The sequence below is a fragment of the Cheilinus undulatus genome, linkage group 17 (genome assembly GCF_018320785.1).
Source record: "Cheilinus undulatus linkage group 17, ASM1832078v1, whole genome shotgun sequence".
Classification (NCBI taxonomy): domain Eukaryota; kingdom Metazoa; phylum Chordata; class Actinopteri; order Labriformes; family Labridae; genus Cheilinus; species Cheilinus undulatus.
The window spans coordinates 43,717,498-43,744,497 of record NC_054881.1 but is presented as its reverse complement, the minus strand read 5'-3'; the positions used below and the strand labels follow the sequence as shown (position 1 = coordinate 43,744,497).

Here is a 27,000-nt window from a genome sequence, read left to right as displayed (position 1 = left end):
TTATACATTTTGTACAGGACTCTTTGTATGTTTGTTTTGTAAACTGTTACTTTATTTTGTTAAATGTTTTGTAAATGTGTTTTCTGAAGTGTAAAATGTTTCTGTCAATGTAAATTTGTTGTGTTTCAGCTGTTGTTTTGTTGTTTTGCTGCTCCAGGCCACCGTAGTAAAGTGCACGAGGATGCACACATGCACAGGGCGAGCATGCAGACTCCACCCACAGAGGCTCCCTGAGATCTGGATTCAGTCTTGCTGTGTGAGTCTGCCACTGTGCAGCTCATTAAATAATTGACATTTTTAAATATTTCTCACCAGCACGCCTTTAATCCATCCAAACTTCACCACTCCTTTAGATTCAGCTGCTTCTTTCGCTGCAGCTTCTTCAGCCGGCGTCAGCTCGTCTCCGTTTGCAAATCCATCCTCGAAGGGCTCCTGAAAAACATGGAAAATACAAAGGTGTTTAATTCACAATCAAGCAGAAACATCAGCTTTGATTTAGCACTTTTCATCCTGGATTCAAGGAGGTTTGTTGTCACAGAGCGTGAAGGGACTCAGCGGTTTAAAAAAAAGAAACAACAGTTAAAACAAAGACGCTTTCTACAACCAGAAAAAAGAAATAAACCCGACTGTTAGTCATGCTAAACTTCCACATTTGCAGCTTTAATTCATCTTAAAATAAAGATCATTTGCACATAAAGTAGAAAACACTGATTTCCAGAGAAAAGTCTGGGCTTTTCTTCATGACTGCATCCTTCATTCTGTCATTCTAGCTCAGCTTTAGTCAGTTTGGTGCTGCAGGGTTTCAAACTTGTCACAGAATAAAGACGCCTCTATCTGTGCTGTTAAAGAGGAAACATAAAAAACAGATCAGACTGTTCACATGTGATCAGCACGCTCTTTAATTCAGGGACAGGCGCTGACATTATTAGACGTAAATGTGCATTTTTCTTTTTAAATTATTCAGAAACAGTCAGAGCATGTGTCAGCACAGGAAGCCTCCTCCTGCGAGCACACAATGAGCGTGACGTGGTCGCCCCCCCCGCTGAGAACGCGCTTCATTGTCCCGTCTGCATTTATAGCTCTGATAATGACCTCCGGACGTCTGCGCACCAAACCCCCTCTGTCAGAGAGAAAGGAGCGGCGGCGGCCTTAAAAACTCTCCACAAAAGAGAGGAAGTTTTACAGGAGAACGTTCCACCTACAGAGCACACGGTTCATCCTCTGAGGACAAAGACAACATCCTGCTGATGTAAAGATGCTCAGAGTAGTCTACGTCACACCCAGGGGATTATGTCGACTTTTTCAGGTATTTACGTTTCCAGCCAAAACCTCCTGAACCACAGAGAAACCTTGGACTGCTCCCTCTCTGCCTGTAGTGAAGGACTTCAGTGTCTCAGGGTCTTGTTCATGAGTGAGGGTCAAAGGGAACCAGAGTTAGACACACTGGTGCAGCGTTAGAGGTTCTGCAGAGGTACCGGCTCGTCGTGGTACCGAGGGAGCTGAGCTGGAGGGCAAAGCTGCTAATTCACAGGTCGGTGACCTCCTGACCCTCCCTGAGGTCTCTAGGTAGAGACAGAAAGGATGAGAGTTCAGAGACAAGCGGCCCACGAGTTTCCTCCAGAGGCGGTCTGAGCTCAGCCTCAGAGGGTCGGCTAATTCTGGTACAACCACGTTTCATTTCTTCACACAGAACAGGGGTCATCGAGGGCCAGACTTAGTCTCAGCAGAAACTCTGGGGGCCGGACTTTCAAATAAACAAAAATTAAATAAATATATTGGTCTGACTGAAATATTATTGTAGCAGGATTCGTATTTTCAGTCATTACCAGTGAGATCTATCCCTGTTATCTTTAATGCAGCAGGCCTGACAACAGGATTGGCCGGACCCCTGAAAATCCCAGAGAATGGGCCCTCCCTAATCATCATTTAGCACCAGAATTAACCCATTTGACACTTTTACCTCCTTTTTGATATTTTTTGCCTCTTTAACCCAATTTTTGCATGATTTTAAGCCCTTTTAAACCACTTTTCCTGCATCTTTTATCCCCTTTGTACCACTCTTTTATCCATTTTTGCCACTTTTTAACCCCTTTTATTACATCTTTTTATAACAATTTTTGCAACTTTAAAAACATTTCTCCCACTTTTAACCCTTCGTTGATACTTTTTGCCTCTAGAACCCAATTTTTGAGAGATTTTAACCCCCTTTGAACCACTTTTCCTGCATATTTTATCCCCTTTATGCCATGCTTGTGGGAACTTAGCTGTAACTTCTAAAAAGGATGACCGGACATCGCTCTTGTCTTTTTCTTTACTTTACTTCTGAACAACGAAGCATTACAGCAGCACTGCGTGGCGTATTTTTCTTATTGTTCCTCATTCATTTCTGTTACATTCTCAGAGATATTTACGTCACCTTTCGACACTGCTTTACGGCAGATAGAACTGTAGTTTCAAAAGATTAACAGATGCGTACCGCCACCTAGTGGTCAGTAGAAGTAACTGTCCAATAGTTGAAACAGATTAACTTAAATGCTTTTAACTGAGAAAACCCATTTTAGCCTTTTAACTAAAAGTAAACAACTTAAATCACTGTATCAATGAATTAAAGATACAACAATGCTATCATCAATTTTTACCACTTTTCTTCAATTTTGCCACTTTTTAACCCCTTTACTTCACATTCTTGCACTTTTTTTGTCATTTGTAAGCAAATTTTGATAACTGCCCCTTTTTTCATCTTTTACCATTTTTTGACATATTTTAACCTCTTTTCACAACTTTTTCTGCCAATTTTTGCAGCACTTCTGCCAACCGTAACCATTTTTTTAAATATCTAATAAATTTCTGTAAAACAGGTCAAATGTTCAGTCATTCTAAAACTATTTCTCTGTTAATGTTTGTGGGATGGCTTTAACATCTGCAGACACTTAAAGCCAAAGGATACTCTTAAAATCTTCTTTTCTGAATTTAATGATCTTTTGAGGGCCGGACAGGAAGCTTTGGGGGGCCTGATGTGGCCCCCGGGCCACCAGTTGATGATCAGTGACAGAAAATATCCAGACTTGTCTTAAGCTAAATATGTCAAAATCTGACCTTTGGCCTCTAGTTCCAGCTCCTCCGATGCTGCTGTAAGGATCGATTTATGCAGAAGTTCACTAGTTCTCTGTGTTCACAGAATCACCCAGAGAGTTTCTACCTGCTGTGATTTTAAGGATAAAGAAGCCAAAAAAGACGGGACACATGAAAGACAGGCTCAATAAAACACAAACATGGCGTGATGCCCGTTAAACTAGAGTCAGACTTCCTGTTGAACCTGGACCGGACTGTAAATGTTCCGTTTCACTCAGAGACGAGTATAGATGACCTTCAGTTTTATGGATCTGTTTCATTTCACAGCAGTGACAGGATGTGCACTGTTACAGTCCTGGATCAGCTCATTGATCAGCAGTAATGCGCTCACCATGACGCCCTGAGGCTGCAGAGATGAGGACAGTAATGTGCATCCCAACGGTGACCAGAAAAACACAGTAATGGTGCGAATCAAAGCTTTCACCGTGCACGATTGGAGGGAACTAGGAGGAGAGGTTATCATGGCGTTTCCTTTAACCTGATAATAATCAATACATCACAGATAACAGAGATACAACAAAGAGAAGCAGACGTCTTAAGGAGAATTTTTGGTCCAAATGTTGGCGTGGACTCAGCTCACATCGATTCTCTCAAGAGGAAGACGCAGATGAAATCTTCCTCCAAGCCATGACTCACAGAAACACGTCCCTGACATTTTCACGGGCAGATCTCCATCAGGAAGAGGAGGGTAGCTTACAAAAACACAATCTTTGCATCAGAATTATCAGCAGCAGAGAAAAACAGCCTCCAACCAGAGAACGGCAGCTTCTCAGGAGGGAGAGTCAAGCACTGTCAAGGTCACTGAGGCCAGGATTCAGGACTGTTGAAGCTCTGACCGTCTCATTTAAGATGCAGCAATGAAGGAAGTTACTGGAATAAAGATTCAATACAAATCTGACCATCAGAGCAGGAATGCATGATGTTATCAGCAGATATGAACGTCTCAGATTATGGTATAAGAATCATTCACTAACCTCCAAAACCAGCCAATATAAAACTACAGATGTACTGATGTCAAAGGTCACATGTTTGACCCTTTAGGACAGCTTTATGTCGTCTCAGAGCTCCTAAAACATGTCTGTGTAAAAACATTTCTGCATGTCTAAAACCCTCTGATCAGAACCAGCTGTTTCTGTGTCTGTGGCTTTAAATGTCACTGAGCTGTCTGGCTCCGCCCCTGACCCCGCCCCTCTCAGGAAATGGACGTGGCTTTAATAAATGTGGCTCTCCTGGTAGCTGAGAGGAGGATCAGGAGAGGAGGGCGGAACTTTCTTCCAAGTGGGGAGGGCCAAATGATCCTTGGGGCGGGGCTAACTCCCCACATGACATCATGAGGGGAAAATCTGAGAACAGCTTGTTTCAGTACACATTTTCTGAAAGGAGGCGGGTCTCAGTACTGACGTGGTCATGTGACAGGTTCAAGCATCTTCAGGGCAGAAAGAGAAGGGTTTAGTGGAACAGCAACCTGAATAATGAGGGCCACACCCCTAACCTCCATCAGCCAATAGTAGAATAGTAACCTGAATAATGAAGGCCACACCCCTAACCTCCATCAGCCAATAGTAGAATAGTAACCTGAATAATGATGGCCACACCCCTAACCTCCATCAGCCAATAGTAGAATAGTAACCTGAATAATGAAGGCCACACCCCTAACCTCCATCAGCCAATCCTAGAATAGTAACCTGAATAATGAGGGCCACACCCCTAACCTCCATCAGCCAATCCTAGAATAGTAACCTGAATAATGAGGGCCACACCCCTAACCTCCATCAGCCAATCCTAGAATAGTAACCTGAATAATGAGGGCCACACCCCTAACCTCCATCAGCCAATCCTAGAATAGTAACCTGAATAATGAGGGCCACACCCCTAACCTCCATCAGCCAGTAGTAGAATAGTTACCTGAATAATGAGGGCCACACCCCTAACCTCCATCAGCCAATAGTAGAATAGTAACCTGAATAATGAGGGCCACACCCCTAACCTCCATCAGCCAATCCTAGAATAGTAACCTGAATAATGAGGGCCACACCCCTAACCTCCATCAGCCAATCCTAGAATAGTAACCTGAATAATGACAGCCACACCCCTAACCTCCATCAGCCAGAAGTAGAATAGTTACCTGAATAATGAGGGCCACACCCCTAACCTCCATCAGCCAATCCTAGAATAGTAACCTGAATAATGAGGGCCACACCCCTAACCTCCATCAGCCAATCCTAGAATAGTAACCTGAATAATGACAGCCACACCCCTAACCTCCATCAGCCAATCCTAGAATAGTCACCTGAATAATGAAGGCCACACCCCTAACCTCCATCAGCCAATAGTAGAATAGTCACCTGAATAATGAAGGCCACACCCCTAACCTCCATCAGCCAATAGTAGAATAGTCACCTGAATAATGATGGCCACACCCCTAACCTCCATCAGCCAATAGTAGAATAGTAACCTGAATAATGAGGGCCACACCCCTAACCTCCATCAGCCAATCCTAGAATAGTAACCTGAATAATGAGGGCCACACCCCTAACCTCCATCAGCCAATCCTAGAATAGTCACCTGAATAATGAAGGCCACACCCCTAACCTCCATCAGCCAATCCTAGAATAGTCACCTGAATAATGAAGGCCACACCCCTAACCTCCATCAGCCAATCCTAGAATAGTCACCTGAATAATGAAGGCCACACCCCTAACCTCCATCAGCCAATCCTAGAATAGTAACCTGAATAATGAGGGCCACACCCCTAACCTCCATCAGCCAATCCTAGAATAGTAACCTGAATAATGAGGGCCACACCCCTAACCTCCATCAGCCAATCCTAGAATAGTAACCTGAATAATGAGGGCCACACCCCTAACCTCCATCAGCCAATCCTAGAATAGTAACCTGAATTATGAGGGCCACACCCCTAACCTCCATCAGCCAGTAGTAGAATAGTAACCTGAATAATGAGGGCCACACCCCTAACCTCCATCAGCCAATCCTAGAATAGTAACCTGAATAATGAGGGCCACACCCCTAACCTCCATCAGCCAATCCTAGAATAGTAACCTGAATAATGAGGGCCACACCCCTTACCTCCATCAGCCAATCCTAGAATAGTCACCTGAATAATGAAGGCCACACCCCTAACCTCCATCAGCCAATAGTAGAATAGTCACCTGAATAATGAAGGCCACACCCCTAACCTCCATCAGCCAATCCTAGAATAGTAACCTGAATAATGATGGCCACACCCCTAACCTTCATCAGCCAATCCTAGAATAGTAACCTGAATAATGACAGCCACACCCCTAACCTCCATCAGCCAATCCTAGAATAGTAACCTGAATAATGATGGCCACACCCCTAACCTTCATCAGCCAATCCTAGAATAGTCACCTGAATAATGAAGGCCACACCCCTAACCTCCATCAGCCAATAGTAGAATAGTAACCTGAATAATGACAGCCACACCCCTAACCTCCATCAGCCAATCCTAGAATAGTAACCTGAATAATGATGGCCACACCCCTAACCTTCATCAGCCAATCCTAGAATAGTAACCTGAATAATGAGGGCCACACCCCTAACCTCCATCAGCCAATCCTAGAATAGTCACCTGAATAATGAAGGCCACACCCCTAACCTCCATCAGCCAATAGTAGAATAGTAACCTGAATAATGACAGCCACACCCCTAACCTCCATCAGCCAATAGTAGAATAGTAACCTGAATAATGACAGCCACACCCCTAACCTTCATCAGCCAATCCTAGAATAGTAACCTGAATAATGACAGCCACACCCCTAACCTTCATCAGCCAATCCTAGAATAGTCACCTGAATAATGAAGGCCACACCCCTAACCTCCATCAGCCAATAGTAGAATAGTAACCTGAATAATCACAGCCACACCCCTAACCTCCATCAGCCAATCCTAGAATAGTAACCTGAATAATGACAGCCACACCCCTAACCTCCATCAGCCAATCCTAGAATAGTAACCTGAATAATGACGGCCACACCCCTAACCTTCATCAGCCAATCCTAGAATAGTAACCTGAATAATGAGGGCCACACCCCAAACCTCCATCAGCCAATCCTAGAATAGTCACCTGAATAATGAAGGCCACACCCCTAACCTCCATCAGCCAATAGTAGAATAGTAACCTGAATAATGACAGCCACACCCCTAACCTCCATCAGCCAATAGTAGAATAGTAACCTGAATAATGACAGCCACACCCCTAACCTTCATCAGCCAATCCTAGAATAGTAACCTGAATAATGACAGCCACACCCCTAACCTTCATCAGCCAATCCTAGAATAGTAACCTGAATAATGAAGGCCACACCCCTAACCTCCATCAGCCAATAGTAGAATAGTCACCTGAATAATGACAGCCACACCCCTAACCTTCATCAGCCAATAGTAGAATAGTAACCTGAATAATGACAGCCACACCCCTAACCTTCATCAGCCAATCCTAGAATAGTAACCTGAATAATGACAGCCACACCCCTAACCTTCATCAGCCAATCCTAGAATAGTCACCTGAATAATGAAGGCCACACCCCTAACCTCCATCAGCCAATAGTAGAATAGTAACCTGAATAATGACAGCCACACCCCTAACCTCCATCAGCCAATCCTAGAGCGGTTCTACTCTAAATGATCTTTGGTGCTTTCTCTCCTGCAGTTGAGCCGACAACTCTTAACTTTAATTTCCGTTTAATCTGGACGTCAGTGAGCGGGGGCGGCGCCGAATTGGCGCCGGGTTATTGGGTGTCTTCATTAGTGAATGGACTTTATTTATCAGCGCCGGCGTCTCCTCTATCAAACCAACATGGCTGCGTGTAGACGGGATTAATGATTCATGGCCAGATAAAGAAAGTAAACGTGAAAGATGACGCCACATTCTGCTCTGACGGCGGTTCGATCGGCGTTATAAATTATCTAAAGTGGCCGCTCTCTGACATGAACACAGGCGAGCTGTGGGAGGGCGGGGAGGGGGGCAGCATCACTCAGCTCCCCTTCACCTAAACCATCTGTCACGGCGAGCGGCCGCATGTGTCCCCGCTATGACTCAGCAGCTCTGCAGACATCACACCGCCGCAGAGAGGCAGACAGAACGAGGAGGAGGGAAGAATGCAGAGCATGCTGCAGCCCCGGCTCATCCTTTAAGACGCCACATTAGCAGAAAATGGAGGCGCTTTCACGCCGTTTAGCAGCTACAAACAAACATCAGGAGCGTGGTTAAATCTGATTTGATGAGGAAATGTTCCTGCAGAGCTGGGCGTCATTAAGACAGGATGAAACAGATGTTCACTCTAAACAGAGGAAAAGGTTCAGACTTCTCACATGTGTGGTCAACAGTCCTCAGCAGGAACCTGTAGGAGCAGATCCAGTCAGGAACCAGAGACACGTCTGGTTTTAAAGCATCCTTCAGAGTAATCTAAACTCTGGTTGGTCTCAGCTCAGTGATGCAGTCATACTTCTAAGAACCTCCTTCCTAAAGGAGAGCAGTGTCGCTGTCAGCTGTAGAAACCTGAATTAATTTTCTGCACACGCTCAGTGAGACATTCTGGCTTCCTTCTGTGAGATAATGAGATCAAGTCAGGAGTTAACAGGATTTAACACAAACCCCGCTCCTGGCTCTGCACTGCTCTCTTTGTCAGTCCTACATTCATGAGTTAAATCAGCTTCTGCTGGATTTTTCTGAGTCAGAGAGGACAGAGTTTGCTGCAAAGTTTTCAAATTTTTACGTCTGGTTGCTCGTTGGCTGTGTGTTGGCTGCGTGACCGCCCTGTTTTCTATTTCAGGGTGAACGTTAGCAACCAAAGCCTACAGACTGCTGCTGGTGTGGACGGCATGATAGAGCATGCAGGACCAGGCATGCTGCAGCAGAAACACTCTCACAAAGCCAGCCTGAAGTAGGCCTTACAGGACGCATGCACATGGTACAAAACTAGCCAATTCATTAGGCCACGCCCCTAAATCTGGAGCACAAGCTTTGATGTGATGTAAACAGCTGAGCTAGAAGAAAAGTCAGCCCCAGACAGAGCATGTGAGCGGAGTGGAGCGATGAGATTTCCCGCTCCTCGCTCACAGAGCTGTCCCTCGCGCCCGCTCGTCTACTCAGAGGGGATTCACGCCGTTCTGCTCATTATCGCTCCACCTTCCAATCAAATTTCTACCCGCTCCACTCCAACCACTCACCGCTCACTCAACGAAAACACAGATGCGCAGTACCGTTACCATCTTCTCTGTTTCAGACACTGGGAAATACTGATGTTTCTAAAAAATGACGATGGTGTTAATATTAGTCTATCAACACTGTGCAGGCATCTCAAGTCTCTCGGATTATTCCGGCGGAAAGCCCAGTCTGACATGCTGGATGTCGCTGTCTCTCTGCAGGAGCAGTGAAACCAACACGGGATGCTTCACAGATACAAATTCTTGCAGATGCATTCTGGGTGAGACGTGCTTCAGACGCATGGTGTGAGCGGTACCGGAGCGAAATTGGAGCAAGATAAGGTGCCGGTCCAGCTTTTTTGAAAAAACCGCTCTGCACTCTGGCCAAAATCCTTCAGCTCGCGCTCCCCGCTCGCTCCCGCTCTGCTCTGCTCACATGCTCTGGCCCCAGAGTCAACAAAGATGTTTCAGTAATATGCATGTTTATTAGAGCTGTATAGTTGGACATTTTTACATGGAGCTCTATGAGGATCGACTCGCTGCAGAGGACTGCCTCTAGTGGACATTAGAGGAAATGCAGCTTCATTTTCCTGTCCTGATGGCTGCTGCTTGGGGTTTAACTGACAATAACCCCTTAGACAACCTTTCAAAATAAAACTCAGAGGCTGACTGGACAATCGTTCTGTTACCGGCCAATCAGAGCAATGAAACAGAGGATGTAGGAGGAGTAAACCACCTCAGGTGATCTCTACAGTCAGCAGCCTTCATGCCAGTCACAAATGTCCATTTCTGATCAAACTGCTGCAGCTGCATCCACGCTCACCGGCCGCCATAGTCTGGAGTCACTTTAACTAAACCACACCTGTAGCTCCGCCTCTTTCTCTTCAAATGACGCCAATTGGTCCGATTATTGTCAAACCAGAAACAAGCCAATCAGCTTGAAGCTTTAAGAGGGTTGATCACCCAATGACAGACAGAAATACAGACAGTCCATCAGCTTTCTACTTAAGACTGAAGTATGACGAGTAAAAAGTGATAAAAAAAAAAGAGGACCAGAAATGAAACGACACATTATTAGTAGATTATTCATAAATATTGGATTACCTTTTAAAACCAAGCAGTCATTTATCCCGGGTTTATAATAGTTTCAGGCATTATTATCTGAGGTAAAAAATGGTCATAATCTCCAATACTTTAATATTTTTGACGGCATGTTTTAAAATGATTAGTCTCAGCTTTTAGATGGGCAGATTGAATCAAATGTTTTGAAAGTTTTGAAAAAGTTCCCCTGATTTAATAAAACGTGTGTGTGAGAGGAATAGATCCATCCAAAACTGAAAAACAAAACCTACAAACGGTTCAAAAACATCAGGACTGCTTCTGTGAGGAAACCCCGACAATGTTTCTGCGCAAATATTCAGATAAAAAACTTTTATTCTGTTTTTATAGAACCATCTCCTCCTAAAGAGATCACTAAAACACCTGAAAATCTAAAAACCACCATTTTAAATATCAGCCTGTAAACAAATAAACAGTCTAGACCAGACCTGTATCTGGTCTCACTGATTCTCCTCTGGTCTGGGACTTTTACTGGATGGGTTCACATCACTGTGAAAGTTTAAACATCTGGTTTAGAGACAGCTTTATTTTGGCGGTGGCTCAAAGGAAGTGCTTGGACAGATTAAATCTTAAGAGTACACGTCGTTCCTCGGTCAGACTCCGCCCCCCTCTTTACAGCAGACAGTGAGACAATAGGAGGATGCTCCGCTCCGTTATAAAGTTAACAGACGGTCTGAGGATCACACTAAACATCAGAGACGGAACAAAAGGAACCGCTGAGGGAGGAAATGAGGGTTTGGCAGCAGCTGTACGAGGCTGGAAGCGGTCCAGGAGATAACCAGGCTACACAAACACGACCACACGGAGCAGGAAATTAAAATCAGACTCTTCTGAACAGCTGATGGCTCTGACTCAGACCTGCACTCCTACTGTAAAGAACCTGAGTCACACTCCCATCCTCAGATGTGTCCATGACAGAAAACCTACGGGAGAGCGCCGACCCCGGCGTGATGACATCAAAGCGCTCTGGGTGACGGTGACTCACTAAATGGACTACCCAGATCCTGATGAAGGAGGGAGGATGTTTGACCAGGGCTGCTGATTTATGGCAGTCATGAAGGCCGGCTAATTAAAGCGTCAGTTATGATAAGAAAGGGTTAAACACCCTCAGTCTGTAGACGTTAATCTAACCATCTCTGTGCAGCTCTGGAGGTCAATCTCAGTCACAGGGGGTTCAAATAAACAGGAACAGGATTCAGATCCACTTTAACAAACAGGAACAGGATTCAGATCCACTTTAACAAACAGGAACAGGATTCAGATCCACTTTAACAAACAGGAACAGGATTCAGATCCACTTTAACAAACAGGAACAGGATTCAGATCCACTTTAACAAACAGGAACAGGATTCAGATCCACTTTAACAAACAGGAACAGGATTCAGACTTTAACAAACAGGAACAGGATTCAGATCCACTTTAACAAACAGGAACAGGATTCAGATCCACTTTGACAAACAGGAACAGGATTCAGATCCACTTTAACAAACAGGAAGATCAGATCTTTGACAAACAGGAACAGGATTCAGATCCACTTTAACAAACAGGAACAGGATTCAGATCCACTTTGATAAACAAGAACAGGATTCAGATCCACTTTAACAAACAGGAACAGGATTCAGATCCAGTTTGATAAACAGGAACAGGATTCAGATCCACTTTAACAAACAGGAACAGGATTCAGATCCACTTTAACAAACAGGAACAGGATTCAGATCCACTTTAACAAACAGGAACAGGATTCAGATCCACTTTAACAAACAGGAACAGGATTCAGATCCACTTTAACAAACAGGAACAGGATTCAGATCCACTTTAACAAACAGGAACAGGATTCAGATCCACTTTAACAAACAGGAACAGGATTCAGATCCAGTTTGATAAACAAGAACAGGATTCAGATCCACTTTAACAAACAGGAACAGGATTCAGATCCAGTTTAACAAACAGGAACAGGATTCAGATCCACTTTAACAAACAGGAACAGGATTCAGATCCACTTTAACAAACAGGAACAGGATTCAGATCCAGTTTGATAAACAGGAACAGGATTCAGATCCACTTTAACAAACAGGAACAGGATTCAGATCCACTTTAACAAACAGGAACAGGATTCAGATCCACTTTAACAAACAGGAACAGGATTCAGATCCACTTTAACAAACAGGAACAGGATTCAGATCCACTTTAACAAACAGGAACAGGATTCAGATCCACTTTAACAAACAGGAACAGGATTCAGATCCACTTTAACAAACAGGAACAGGATTCAGATCCAGTTTAACAAACAGGAACAGGATTAAGATCCAGTTTAACAAACAGGAACAGGATTCAGATCCAGTTTAACAAACAGGAACAGGATTCAGATCCACTTTAACAAACAGGAACAGGATTCAGATCCAGTTTAACAAACAGGAACAGGATTCAGATCCAGTTTAACAAACAGGAACAGGATTAAGATCCAGTTTAAATAAACAGGAACAGGATTCAGATCCACTTTAACAAACAGGAACAGGATTCAGATCCAGTTTAACAAACAGGAACAGGATTCAGATCCAGGTAACAAACAGGAACAGGATTCAGATCCAGTTTAATAAACAGGAACAGGATTCAGATCCACTTTAACAAACAGGAACAGGATTCAGATCCAGTTTAACAAACAGGAACAGGATTCAGATCTAGTTTAATAAACAGGAACAGGATTCAGATCCAGTTTGATAAACAGGAACAGGATTCAGATCCAGTTTGATAAACAGGAACAGGATTCAGATCCAGTTTAATAAACAGGAACAGGATTCAGATCCACTTTAACAAACAGGAACAGGATTCAGATCCACTTTAACAAACAGGAACAGGATTCAGATCCGGTTTAACAAACAGGAACAGGATTCAGATCCAGTTTAATAAACAGGAACAGGATTCAGATCCAGTTTAACAAACAGGAACAGGATTCAGATCCAGTTTAATAAACAGGAACAGGGTTCAGATCCAGTTAAATAAACAGGAACAGGATTCAGATCCACTTTAACAAACAGGAACAGGATTCAGATCCACTTTAACAAACAGGAACAGGATTCAGATCCACTTTAACAAACAGGAACAGGATTCAGATCCACTTTAACAAACAGGAACAGGATTCAGATCCAGTTTAATAAACAGGAACAGGATTCAGATCAAGTTTAACAAACAGGAACAGGATTCAGATCCACTTTAACAAACAGGAACAGGATTCAGATCCAGTTTAATAAACAGGAACAGGATTCAGATCCAGTTTGATAAACAGGAACAGGATTCAGATCCACTTTAACAAACAGGAACAGGATTCAGATCCACTTTAACAAACAGGAACAGGATTCAGATCCAGTTTAATAAACAGGAACAGGATTCAGATCCACTTTAACAAACAGGAACAGGATTCAGATCCAGTTTAACAAACAGGAACAGGATTCAGATCCAGTTTAACAAACAGGAACAGGATTCAGATCCAGTTTGATAAACAGGAACAGGATTCAGATCCACTTTAATAAACAGGAACAGGATTCAGATCCAGTTTGACAAACAGGAACAGGATTCAGATCCAGTTTGATAAACAGGAACAGGATTCAGATCCAGTTTGATAAACAGGAACAGGATTCAGATCCAGTTTAATAAACAGGAACAGGATTCAGATCCAGTTTAACAAACAGGAACAGGATTCAGATCCAGTTTAACAAACAGGAACAGGATTCAGATCCACTTTAACAAACAGGAACAGGATTCAGATCCAGTTTAACAAACAGGAACAGGATTCAGATCCAGTTTAACAAACAGGAACAGGATTCAGATCCAGTTTAACAAACAGGAACAGGATTCAGATTCAGTTTCATAAACAGGAACAGGGTTCAGATCCAGTTTAATAAACAGGAACAGGATTAAGATCCAGTTTAACAAACAGGAACAGGATTCAGATTCAGTTTCATAAACAGGAACAGGATTCAGATCCAGTTTGATAAACAGGAACAGGATTCAGATCCACTTTAACAAACAGGAACAGGATTCAGATCCACTTTAACAAACAGGAACAAGATTCAGATCCACTTTAACAAACAGGAACAGGATTCAGATCCACTTTAACAAACAGGAACAGGATTCAGATCCACTTTAACAAACAGGAACAGGATTCAGATCCACTTTAACAAACAGGAACAGGATTCAGATCCACTTTAACAAACAGGAACAGGATTCAGATCCACTTTAACAAACAGGAACAGGATTCAGATCCACTTTAACAAACAGGAACAGGATTCAGATCCAGTTTGATAAACAAGAACAGGATTCAGATCCACTTTAACAAACAGGAACAGGATTCAGATCCAGTTTAACAAACAGGAACAGGATTCAGATCCACTTTAACAAACAGGAACAGGATTCAGATCCACTTTGATAAACAAGAACAGGATTCAGATCCACTTTAACAAACAGGAACAGGATTCAGATCCAGTTTGATAAACAGGAACAGGATTCAGATCCACTTTAACAAACAGGAACAGGATTCAGATCCACTTTAACAAACAGGAACAGGATTCAGATCCACTTTAACAAACAGGAACAGGATTCAGATCCACTTTAACAAACAGGAACAGGATTCAGATCCAGTTTAACAAACAGGAACAGGATTAAGATCCAGTTTAACAAACAGGAACAGGATTCAGATCCAGTTTAACAAACAGGAACAGGATTCAGATCCACTTTAACAAACAGGAACAGGATTCAGATCCAGTTTAACAAACAGGAACAGGATTCAGATCCAGTTTAACAAACAGGAACAGGATTAAGATCCAGTTTAAATAAACAGGAACAGGATTCAGATCCACTTTAACAAACAGGAACAGGATTCAGATCCAGTTTAACAAACAGGAACAGGATTCAGATCCAGTTTAACAAACAGGAACAGGATTCAGATCCAGTTTAATAAACAGGAACAGGATTCAGATCCACTTTAACAAACAGGAACAGGATTCAGATCCAGTTTAACAAACAGGAACAGGATTCAGATCTAGTTTAATAAACAGGAACAGGATTCAGATCCAGTTTGATAAACAGGAACAGGATTCAGATCCAGTTTGATAAACAGGAACAGGATTCAGATCCAGTTTAATAAACAGGAACAGGATTCAGATCCAGTTTAACAAACAGGAACAGGATTCAGATCCACTTTAACAAACAGGAACAGGATTCAGATCCACTTTAACAAACAGGAACAGGATTCAGATCCAGTTTAATAAACAGGAACAGGATTCAGATCCAGTTTAACAAACAGGAACAGGATTCAGATCCAGTTTAATAAACAGGAACAGGGTTCAGATCCAGTTAAATAAACAGGAACAGGATTCAGATCCACTTTAACAAACAGGAACAGGATTCAGATCCACTTTAACAAACAGGAACAGGATTCAGATCCACTTTAACAAACAGGAACAGGATTCAGATCCACTTTAACAAACAGGAACAGGATTCAGATCCAGTTTAACAAACAGGAACAGGATTCAGATCCAGTTTAACAAACAGGAACAGGATTCAGATCCAGTTTAACAAACAGGAACAGGATTCAGATCCAGTTTAATAAACAGGAACAGGATTCAGATCCAGTTTGATAAACAGGAACAGGATTCAGATCCACTTTAACAAACAGGAACAGGATTCAGATCCACTTTAACAAACAGGAACAGGATTCAGATCCAGTTTAATAAACAGGAACAGGATTCAGATCCAGTTTAACAAACAGGAACAGGATTCAGATCCAGTTTAACAAACAGGAACAGGATTCAGATCCAGTTTAACAAACAGGAACAGGATTCAGATCCAGTTTGATAAACAGGAACAGGATTCAGATCCACTTTAATAAACAGGAACAGGATTCAGATCCAGTTTGACAAACAGGAACAGGATTCAGATCCAGTTTGATAAACAGGAACAGGATTCAGATCCAGTTTGATAAACAGGAACAGGATTCAGATCCAGTTTAATAAACAGGAACAGGATTCAGATCCAGTTTAACAAACAGGAACAGGATTCAGATCCAGTTTAACAAACAGGAACAGGATTCAGATCCAGTTTAACAAACAGGAACAGGATTCAGATTCAGTTTCATAAACAGGAACAGGGTTCAGATCCAGTTTAATAAACAGGAACAGGATTAAGATCCAGTTTAACAAACAGGAACAGGATTCAGATTCAGTTTCATAAACAGGAACAGGGTTCAGATCCAGTTTAATAAACAGGAACAGGATTAAGATCCAGTTTAACAAACAGGAACAGGATTCAGATTCAGTTTCATAAACAGGAACAGGATTCAGATCCAGTTTGATAAACAGGAACAGGATTCAGATCCACTTTAACAAACAGGAACAGGATTCAGATCCACTTTAACAAACAGGAACAAGATTCAGATCCACTTTAACAAACAGGAACAGGATTCAGATCCACTTTAACAAACAGGAACAGGATTCAGATCCACTTTAACAAACAGGAACAGGATTCAGATCCACTTTAACAAACAGGAACAGGATTCAGATCCACTTTAACAAACAGGAACAGGATTAAGATCCAGTTTAACAAACAGGAACAGGATTCAGATCCAGTTTAACAAACAGGAACAGGATTCAGATCCAGTTTAACAAACAGGAACAGGATTCAGATCCAGTTTAACAAACAGGAACAGGATTCAGATCCAGTTTAACAAACAGGAACAGGATTAAGATCCAGTTTAAATAAACAGGAACAGGATTCAGATCCACTTTAACAAACAGGAACAGGATTCAGATCCAGTTTAACAAACAGGAACAGGATTCAGATCCAGGTAACAAACAGGAACAGGATTCAGATCCGGTTTAACAAACAGGAACAGGATTCAGATCCAGTTTAATAAACAGGAACAGGATTCAGATCCAGTTTAACAAACAGGAACAGGATTCAGATCCAGTTTAATAAACAGGAACAGGGTTCAGATCCAGTTAAATAAACAGGAACAGGATTCAGATCCACTTTAACAAACAGGAACAGGATTCAGATCCACTTTAACAAACAGGAACAGGATTCAGATCCACTTTAACAAACAGGAACAGGATTCAGATCCACTTTAACAAACAGGAACAGGATTCAGATCCAGTTTAATAAACAGGAACAGGATTCAGATCAAGTTTAACAAACAGGAACAGGATTCAGATCCAGTTTAACAAACAGGAACAGGATTCAGATCCAGTTTAATAAACAGGAACAGGATTCAGATCCAGTTTGATAAACAGGAACAGGATTCAGATCCACTTTAACAAACAGGAACAGGATTCAGATCCACTTTAACAAACAGGAACAGGATTCAGATCCAGTTTAATAAACAGGAACAGGATTCAGATCCAGTTTAACAAACAGGAACAGGATTCAGATCCAGTTTAACAAACAGGAACAGGATTCAGATCCACTTTAACAAACAGGAACAGGATTCAGATCCAGTTTGATAAACAGGAACAGGATTCAGATCCACTTTAATAAACAGGAACAGGATTCAGATCCAGTTTGACAAACAGGAACAGGATTCAGATCCAGTTTAATAAACAGGAACAGGATTCAGATCCAGTTTGATAAACAGGAACAGGATTCAGATCCAGTTTAATAAACAGGAACAGGATTCAGATCCAGTTTAACAAACAGGAACAGGATTCAGATCCAGTTTAACAAACAGGAACAGGATTCAGATCCAGTTTAACAAACAGGAACAGGATTCAGATTCAGTGTCATAAACAGGAACAGGGTTCAGATCCAGTTTAATAAACAGGAACAGGATTAAGATCCAGTTTAACAAACAGGAACAGGATTCAGATTCAGTTTCATAAACAGGAACAGGGTTCAGATCCAGTTTAATAAACAGGAACAGGATTAAGATCCAGTTTAACAAACAGGAACAGGATTCAGATTCAGTTTCATAAACAGGAACAGGATTCAGATCCATGCTGAATGCTCAGATCCACAGCAGTACTCTTTAACACACCTCAGAGAAAACGGTCTGATATCTGACAGAGGAGGACCAGGATCCTGTATAGATGAAGAAGTCCTGACCTGATCTGCTGCGTTCTGCTGGTGAACTACAGCGTGACTTTAAATACGTCAGTGGGAATCACGGCTCGTCTTAGAGATCTGGATCATCCGTCTCAGCTCAGTCATCAGAGTCGGTCTTCTAGTTTCCTAACAGGTCTTCACTGGGACGTCTGCTCATCCTGGATAGGTCGGTGGTTTACATCACTGACTCTGGTCCCAGAGACCGGGGGTTCAATTCCCAGTCTGGGCACAACTGGAATCCTAACGCTTTGGCTAAAAGCCCCGATAACAACAGGAATGGAAAGAAAGCTACCTGTGAAACAGGAACCAGGACTCAGAACGACCGGTCTGAGAACAACTGAAATGTTTAAATGAGAAAGAGTCAGAAAGCTGGAGAGCAATGAATCCATGAACGTTACAGGCAGCATCCTTAAAGGGATATTTCACTCAAATGAAGTACGTAGCAGCAGCAGCTTCCAGTGATTTTTGTGAGCATTGCTCCTTTAAAGGTCACAGATCACCATGAGTTAGTCTTCATTTTGTGGTAAAGCTTAGTTTTTATTTAGATTCAGTTAACTAAAATGATTTTTGATTTTAGTTTGAGTTATTTACTTAGTTTGAGTTCATTAAAATGATTTTGGATTTTAGTTTGAGTTATTTACTTAGTTTGAGTTCATTAAAATGATTTTTGGATTTTAGTTTGAGTTATTTACTTAGTTTGAGTTCATTAAAATGATTTTTGATTTTAGTTTGAGTTATTTACTTAGTTTGAGTTAACTAAAATGATTTTTGATTTTAGTTTGAGTTATTTACTTAGTTTGAGTTCATTAAAATGATTCTGGATTTTAGTTTGAGTTATTTACTTAGTTTGAGTTCATTAAAATGATTCTGGATTTTAGTTTGAGTTATTTACTTAGTTTGAGTTCATTAAAATGATTTTGGATTTTAGTTTGAGTTATTTACTTAGTTTGAGTTCATTAAAATGATTCTGGATTTTAGTTTGAGTTATTTACTTAGTTTGAGTTCATTAAAATGATTCTGGATTTTAATTTGAGTTATTTACTTAGTTTGAGTTCATTAAAATGATTCTGGATTTTAGTTTGAGTTATTTACTTAGTTTGAGTTCATTAAAATGATTCTGGATTTTAGTTTGAGTTATTTACTTAGTTTGAGTTCATTAAAATGATTTTTGGATTTTAGTTTGAGTTATTTACTTAGTTTGAGTTCATTAAAATGATTTTGGATTTTAGTTTGAGTTATCTACTTAGTTTGAGTTCATTAAAATGATTTTGGATTTTAGTTTGAGTTATCTACTTAGTTTGAGTTCATTAAAATGATTTTGGATTTTAGTTTGAGTTATCTACTTAGTTTGAGTTCATTAAAATGATTTTGGATTTTAGTTTGAGTTATTTACTTAGTTTGAGTTCATTAAAATGATTTTGGATTTTAGTTTGAGTTATTTACTTAGTTTGAGTTCATTAAAATGATTTTGGATTTTAGTTTGAGTTATTTACTTAGTTTGAGTTAACTAAAATGATTTTGGATTTTAGTTTGAGTTATTTACTTAGTTTGAGTTCATTAAAATGATTTTGGATTTTAGTTTGAGTTATTTACTTAGTTTGAGTTCATTAAAATGATTCTGGATTTTAGTTTGAGTTATTTACTTAGTTTGAGTTAACTAAAATGATTTTTGATTTTAGTTTGAGTTATTTACTTAGTTTGAGTTCATTAAAATGATTTTGGATTTTAGTTTGAGTTATTTACTTAGTTTGAGTTCATTAAAATGATTTTGGCCGTTAGTTTGAGTTATTTACTTAGTTTGAGTTAACTAAAATGATTTTGGATTTTAGTTTGAGTTATTTACTTAGTTTGAGTTAACTAAAATGATTTTGGATTTTAGTTTGAGTTATTTACTTAGTTTGAGTTCATTAAAATGATTTTGGATTTTAGTTTGAGTTATTTACTTAGTTTGAGTTCATTAAAATGATTTTTGATTTTAGTTTGAGTTATTTACTTAGTTTGAGTTAACTAAAATGATTTTTGATTTTAGTTTGAGTTATTTACTTAGTTTGAGTTCATTAAAATGATTTTGGATTTTAGTTTGAGTTATTTACTTAGTTTGAGTTCATTAAAATGATTTTGGCCGTTAGTTTGAGTTATTTACTTAGTTTGAGTTAACTAAAATGATTTTGGATTTTAGTTTGAGTTATTTACTTAGTTTGAGTTCATTAAAATGATTTTGGATTTTAGTTTGAGTTATCTACTTAGTTTGAGTTCATTAAAATGATTTTGGATTTTAGTTTGAGTTATTTACTTAGTTTGAGTTCATTAAAATGATTTTGGATTTTAGTTTGAGTTATTTACTTAGTTTGAGTTCATTAAAATGATTTTGGATTTTAGTTTGAGTTATTTACTTAGTTTGAGTTCATTAAAATGATTTTGGCCGTTAGTTTGAGTTATTTACTTAGTTTGAGTTAACTAAAATGATTTTGGATTTTAGTTTGAGTTATTTACTTAGTTTGAGTTCATTAAAATGATTTTGGATTTTAGTTTGAGTTATTTAGTTAGTTTGAGTTCATTAAAATGATTCTGGATTTTAGTTTGAGTTATTTACTTAGTCTGAGTTCATTAAAATGATTTTGGATTTTAGTTTGAGTTATTTACTTAGTTTGAGTTAACTAAAATAATTTTGGATTTTAGTTTGAGTTATTTACTTAGTTTGAGTTCATTAAAATGATTTTGGATTTTAGTTTGAGTTATTTACTTATTTTAATCATTAAAATGATTCTGGATTTTAGTTTGAGTTATTTACTTAGTCTGAGTTCATTAAAATGATTTTGGATTTTAGTTTGAGTTATTTACTTACTTTGAGTTCATTAAAATGATTTTGGATTTTAGTTTGAGTTATTTACTTACTTTGAGTTCATTAAAATGATTTTGGATTTTAGTTTGAGTTATTTACTTAGTTTGAGTTAACTAAAATAATTTTTGGATTTTAGTTTGAGTTATTTACTTACTTTAATCATTAAAATGATTCTGGATTTTAGTTTGAGTTATTTAGTTAGTTTGAGTTCATTAAAATGATTTTGGATTTTAGTTTGAGTTATTTACTTAGTTTGAGTTCATTAAAATGATTTTGGTTTTTAGTTTGAGTTATTTACTTAGTTTGAGTTAACTAAAATGATTTTTGGATTTTAGTTTGAGTTATTTACTTAGTTTGAGTTCATTAAAATGATTTTTGGATTTTAGTTTGAGTTATTTACTTAGTTTGAGTTAACTAAAATGATTTTTGGATTTTAGTTTGAGTTATTTACTTAGTTTGAGTTAACTAAAATAATTTTTGGATTTTAGTTTGAGTTATTTACTTCGTTTGAGTTAACTAAAATGATTTTGGATTTTAATTTGATTTATTTACTTACTTTGAGTTCATTAAAATGATTCTGGATTTTAGTTTGAGTTATTTACTTAGTCTGAGTTCATTAAAATGATTTTGGATTTTAGTTTGAGTTATTTACTTAGTTTGAGTTAACTAAAATAATTTTGGATTTTAGTTTGAGTTATTTACTTAGTTTGAGTTCATTAAAATGATTTTGGATTTTAGTTTGAGTTATTTACTTATTTTAATCATTAAAATGATTCTGGATTTTAGTTTGAGTTATTTACTTAGTCTGAGTTCATTAAAATGATTTTGGATTTTAGTTTGAGTTATTTACTTAGTTTGAGTTAACTAAAATAATTTTGGATTTTAGTTTGAGTTATTTACTTAGTTTGAGTTCATTAAAATGATTTTGGTTTTTAGTTTGAGTTATTTACTTAGTTTGAGTTAACTAAAATGATTTTTGGATTTTAGTTTGAGTTATTTACTTAGTTTGAGTTAACTAAAATAATTTTTGGATTTTAGTTTGAGTTATTTACTTAGTTTGAGTTAACTAAAATGATTTTGGATTTTAATTTGATTTATTTACTTACTTTGAGTTCATTAAAATGATTCTGGATTTTAGTTTGAGTTATTTACTTAGTCTGAGTTCATTAAAATGATTTTGGATTTTAGTTTGAGTTATTTACTTAGTTTGAGTTCATTAAAATGATTTTGGATTTTAGTTTGAGTTATTTACTTAGTTTGAGTTCATTAAAATGATTTTGGATTTTAGTTTGAGTTATTTACTTAGTTTGAGTTCATTAAAATGATTTTGGATTTTAGTTTGAGTTATTTACTTAGTTTGAGTTCATTAAAATGATTTTGGATTTTAGTTTGAGTTATTTACTTAGTTTGAGTTAACTAAAATAATTTTTGGATTTTAGTTTGAGTTATTTACTTACTTTAATCATTAAAATGATTCTGGATTTTAGTTTGAGTTATTTAGTTAGTTTGAGTTCATTAAAATGATTTTGGATTTTAGTTTGAGTTATTTACTTAGTTTGAGTTCATTAAAATGATTTTGGTTTTTAGTTTGAGTTATTTACTTAGTTTGAGTTAACTAAAATGATTTTTGGATTTTAGTTTGAGTTATTTACTTAGTTTGAGTTCATTAAAATGATTTTTGGATTTTAGTTTGAGTTATTTACTTAGTTTGAGTTAACTAAAATAATTTTTGGATTTTAGTTTGAGTTATTTACTTAGTTTGAGTTAACTAAAATGATTTTGGATTTTAATTTGATTTATTTACTTACTTTGAGTTCATTAAAATGATTCTGGATTTTAGTTTGAGTTATTTACTTAGTCTGAGTTCATTAAAATGATTTTGGATTTTAGTTTGAGTTATTTACTTAGTTTGAGTTCATTAAAATGATTTTGGATTTTAGTTTGAGTTATTTACTTAGTTTGAGTTCATTAAAATGATTTTGGATTTTAGTTTGAGTTATTTACTTAGTTTGAGTTCATTAAAATGATTTTGGATTTTAGTTTGAGTTATTTACTTAGTTTGAGTTCATTAAAATGATTTTGGTTTTTAGTTTGAGTTATTTACTTAGTTTGAGTTAACTAAAATGATTTTTGGATTTTAGTTTGAGTTATTTACTTAGTTTGAGTTCATTAAAATGATTTTTGGATTTTAGTTTGAGTTATTTACTTAGTTTGAGTTAACTAAAATAATTTTTGGATTTTAGTTTGAGTTATTTACTTAGTTTGAGTTAACTAAAATAATTTTTGGATTTTAGTTTGAGTTATTTACTTCGTTTGAGTTAACTAAAATGATTTTGGATTTTAATTTGATTTATTTACTTACTTTGAGTTCATTAAAATGATTCTGGATTTTAGTTTGAGTTATTTACTTAGTCTGAGTTCATTAAAATGATTTTGGATTTTAGTTTGAGTTATTTACTTAGTTTGAGTTAACTAAAATAATTTTGGATTTTAGTTTGAGTTATTTACTTAGTTTGAGTTCATTAAAATGATTTTGGATTTTAGTTTGAGTTATTTACTTATTTTAATCATTAAAATGATTCTGGATTTTAGTTTGAGTTATTTACTTAGTCTGAGTTCATTAAAATGATTTTGGATTTTAGTTTGAGTTATTTACTTAGTTTGAGTTAACTAAAATAATTTTGGATTTTAGTTTGAGTTATTTACTTAGTTTGAGTTCATTAAAATGATTTTGGTTTTTAGTTTGAGTTATTTACTTAGTTTGAGTTAACTAAAATGATTTTTGGATTTTAGTTTGAGTTATTTACTTAGTTTGAGTTAACTAAAATAATTTTTGGATTTTAGTTTGAGTTATTTACTTAGTTTGAGTTAACTAAAATGATTTTGGATTTTAATTTGATTTATTTACTTACTTTGAGTTCATTAAAATGATTTTTGGATTTTAGTTTGAGTTATTTACTTAGTTTGAGTTAACTAAAATAATTTTTGGATTTTAGTTTGAGTTATTTACTTAGTTTGAGTTCATTAAAATGATTTTGGATTTTAGTTTGAGTTATTTACTTGGTTTGAGTTCATTAAAATGATTTTGGATTTTAGTTTGAGTTATTTACTTAGTTTGAGTTCATTAAAATGATTTTGGATTTTAGTTTGAGTTATTTACTTAGTTTGAGTTCATTAAAATGATTTTGGATTTTAGTTTGAGTTATTTACTTGGTTTGAGTTCATTAAAATGATTTTGGATTTTAGTTTGAGTTATTTACTTAGTTTGAGTTCATTAAAATGATTCTGGATTTTAGATTGAGTTATTTACTTAGTTTGAGTTCATTAAAATGATTCTGGATTTTAGTTTGAGTTATTTACTTAGTCTGAGTTCATTAAAATGATTTTGGATTTTAGTTTGAGTTATTTACTTAGTTTGAGTTCATTAAAATGATTTTGGATTTTAGTTTGAGTTATTTACTTAGTTTGAGTTCATTAAAATGATTTTGGATTTTAGTTTGAGTTATTTACTTGGTTTGAGTTCATTAAAATGATTTTGGATTTTAGTTTGAGTTATTTAGTTAGTTTGAGTTTATTAAAATGATTTTTGGATTTGAGTTTGAGTTATTCACTTAGTTTGAGTTCATTAAAATAATTTTTGGATTTTAGTTTGAGTTATTTACTTCGTTTGAGTTAACTAAAATGATTTTGGATTTTAATTTGATTTATTTACTTACTTTGAGTTCATTAAAATGATTCTGGATTTTAGTTTGAGTTATTTACTTAGTCTGAGTTCATTAAAATGATTTTGGATTTTAGTTTGAGTTATTTACTTAGTTTGAGTTAACTAAAATAATTTTTGGATTTTAGTTTGAGTTATTTACTTAGTTTGAGTTAACTAAAATGATTTTGGATTTTAATTTGATTTATTTACTTACTTTGAGTTCATTAAAATGATTCTGGATTTTAGTTTGAGTTATTTACTTAGTCTGAGTTCATTAAAATGATTTTGGATTTTAGTTTGAGTTATTTACTTACTTTGAGTTCATTAAAATGATTTTGGATTTTAGTTTGAGTTATTTACTTAGTTTGAGTTCATTAAAATGATTTTGGATTTTAGTTTGAGTTATTTACTTAGTTTGAGTTCATTAAAATGATTTTGGATTTTAGTTTGAGTTATTTACTTAGTTTGAGTTCATTAAAATGATTTTTGATTTTAGTTTGAGTTATTTACTTAGTTTGAGTTCATTAAAATGATTTTTGATTTTAGTTTGAGTTATTTACTTAGTTTGAGTTCATTAAAATGATTTTGGATTTTAGTTTGAGTTATTTTCTTAGTTTGAGTTCATTAAAATGATTCTGGATTTTAGTTTGAGTTATTTACTTAGTTTGAGTTCATTAAAATGATTCTGGATTTTAGTTTGAGTTATTTACTTAGTTTGAGTTCATTAAAATGATTTTGGATTTTAGTTTGAGTTATTTACTTAGTTTGAGTTTATTAAAATGATTTTTGGATTTTAGTTTGAGTTATTTACTTAGTTTGAGTTAACTAAAATAATTTTTGGATTTTAGTTTGAGTTATTTACTTAGTTTGAGTTAACTAAAATAATTTTTGGATTTTAGTTTGAGTTATTTACTTACTTTGAGTTCATTAAAATGATTTTGGATTTTAGTTTGAGTTATTTACTTAGTTTGAGTTCATTAAAATGATTTTGGTCGTTAGTTTGAGTTATTTACTTAGTTTGAGTTCATTAAAATGATTTTGGATTTTAGTTTGAGTTATTTAGTTAGTTTGAGTTCATTAAAATGATTTTGGATTTTAGTTTGAGTTATTTACTTAGTTTGAGTTCATTAAAATGATTTTGGATTTTAGTTTGAGTTATTTACTTAGTTTGAGTTCATTAAAATGATTTTGGTTTTTAGTTTGAGTTATTTACTTAGTTTGAGTTCATTAAAATGATTTTTGGATTTTAGTTTGAGTTATTTACTTAGTTTGAGTTAACTAAAATAATTTTTGGATTTTTGTTTGAGTTATTTACTTAGTTTGAGTTAACTAAAATAATTTTTGGATTTTAGTTTGAGTTATTCACTTAGTTTGAGTTAACTAAAATGATTTTGGATTTTAATTTGATTTATTTACTTACTTTGAGTTCATTAAAATGATTCTGGATTTTAGTTTGAGTTATATACTTAGTCTGAGTTCATTAAAATGATTTTGGATTTTAGTTTGAGTTATTTACTTAGTCTGAGTTCATTAAAATGATTTTGGATTTTAGTTTGAGTTATTTACTTAGTTTGAGTTCATTAAAATGATTTTGGATTTTAGTTTGAGTTATTTACTTACTTTGAGTTCATTAAAATGATTCTGGATTTTAGTTTGAGTTATTTACTTAGTTTGAGTTCATTAAAATGATTTTGGATTTTAGTTTGAGTTATTTACTTAGTTTGAGTTAACTAAAATAATTTTTGGATTTTAGTTTGAGTTATTTACTTACTTTAATCATTAAAATGATTTTTGGATTTTAGTTTGAGTTATTTACTTAGTTTGAGTTAACTAAAATAATTTTTGGATTTTAGTTTGAGTTATTTACTTAGTTTGAGTTAACTAAAATAATTTTTGGATTTTAGTTTGAGTTATTTACTTAGTTTGA

At 36.4% G+C, this 27,000-nt stretch overlaps 1 protein-coding gene across 1 annotated transcript in view; it reads right to left on the bottom strand.

Annotated features, from left to right (window-relative positions):
• The window catches only part of slc12a2 (solute carrier family 12 member 2), a 141,791-nt gene that overhangs the window by 66,581 nt on the left and 48,210 nt on the right, over window positions 1-27,000 (bottom strand). Inside the window, exon 3 of the mRNA XM_041810617.1 lies at window positions 313-432. Within this exon, the coding sequence (XP_041666551.1) occupies window positions 313-432 (120 nt within the window). The remainder of the gene's footprint in view (window positions 1-312; window positions 433-27,000) is intronic.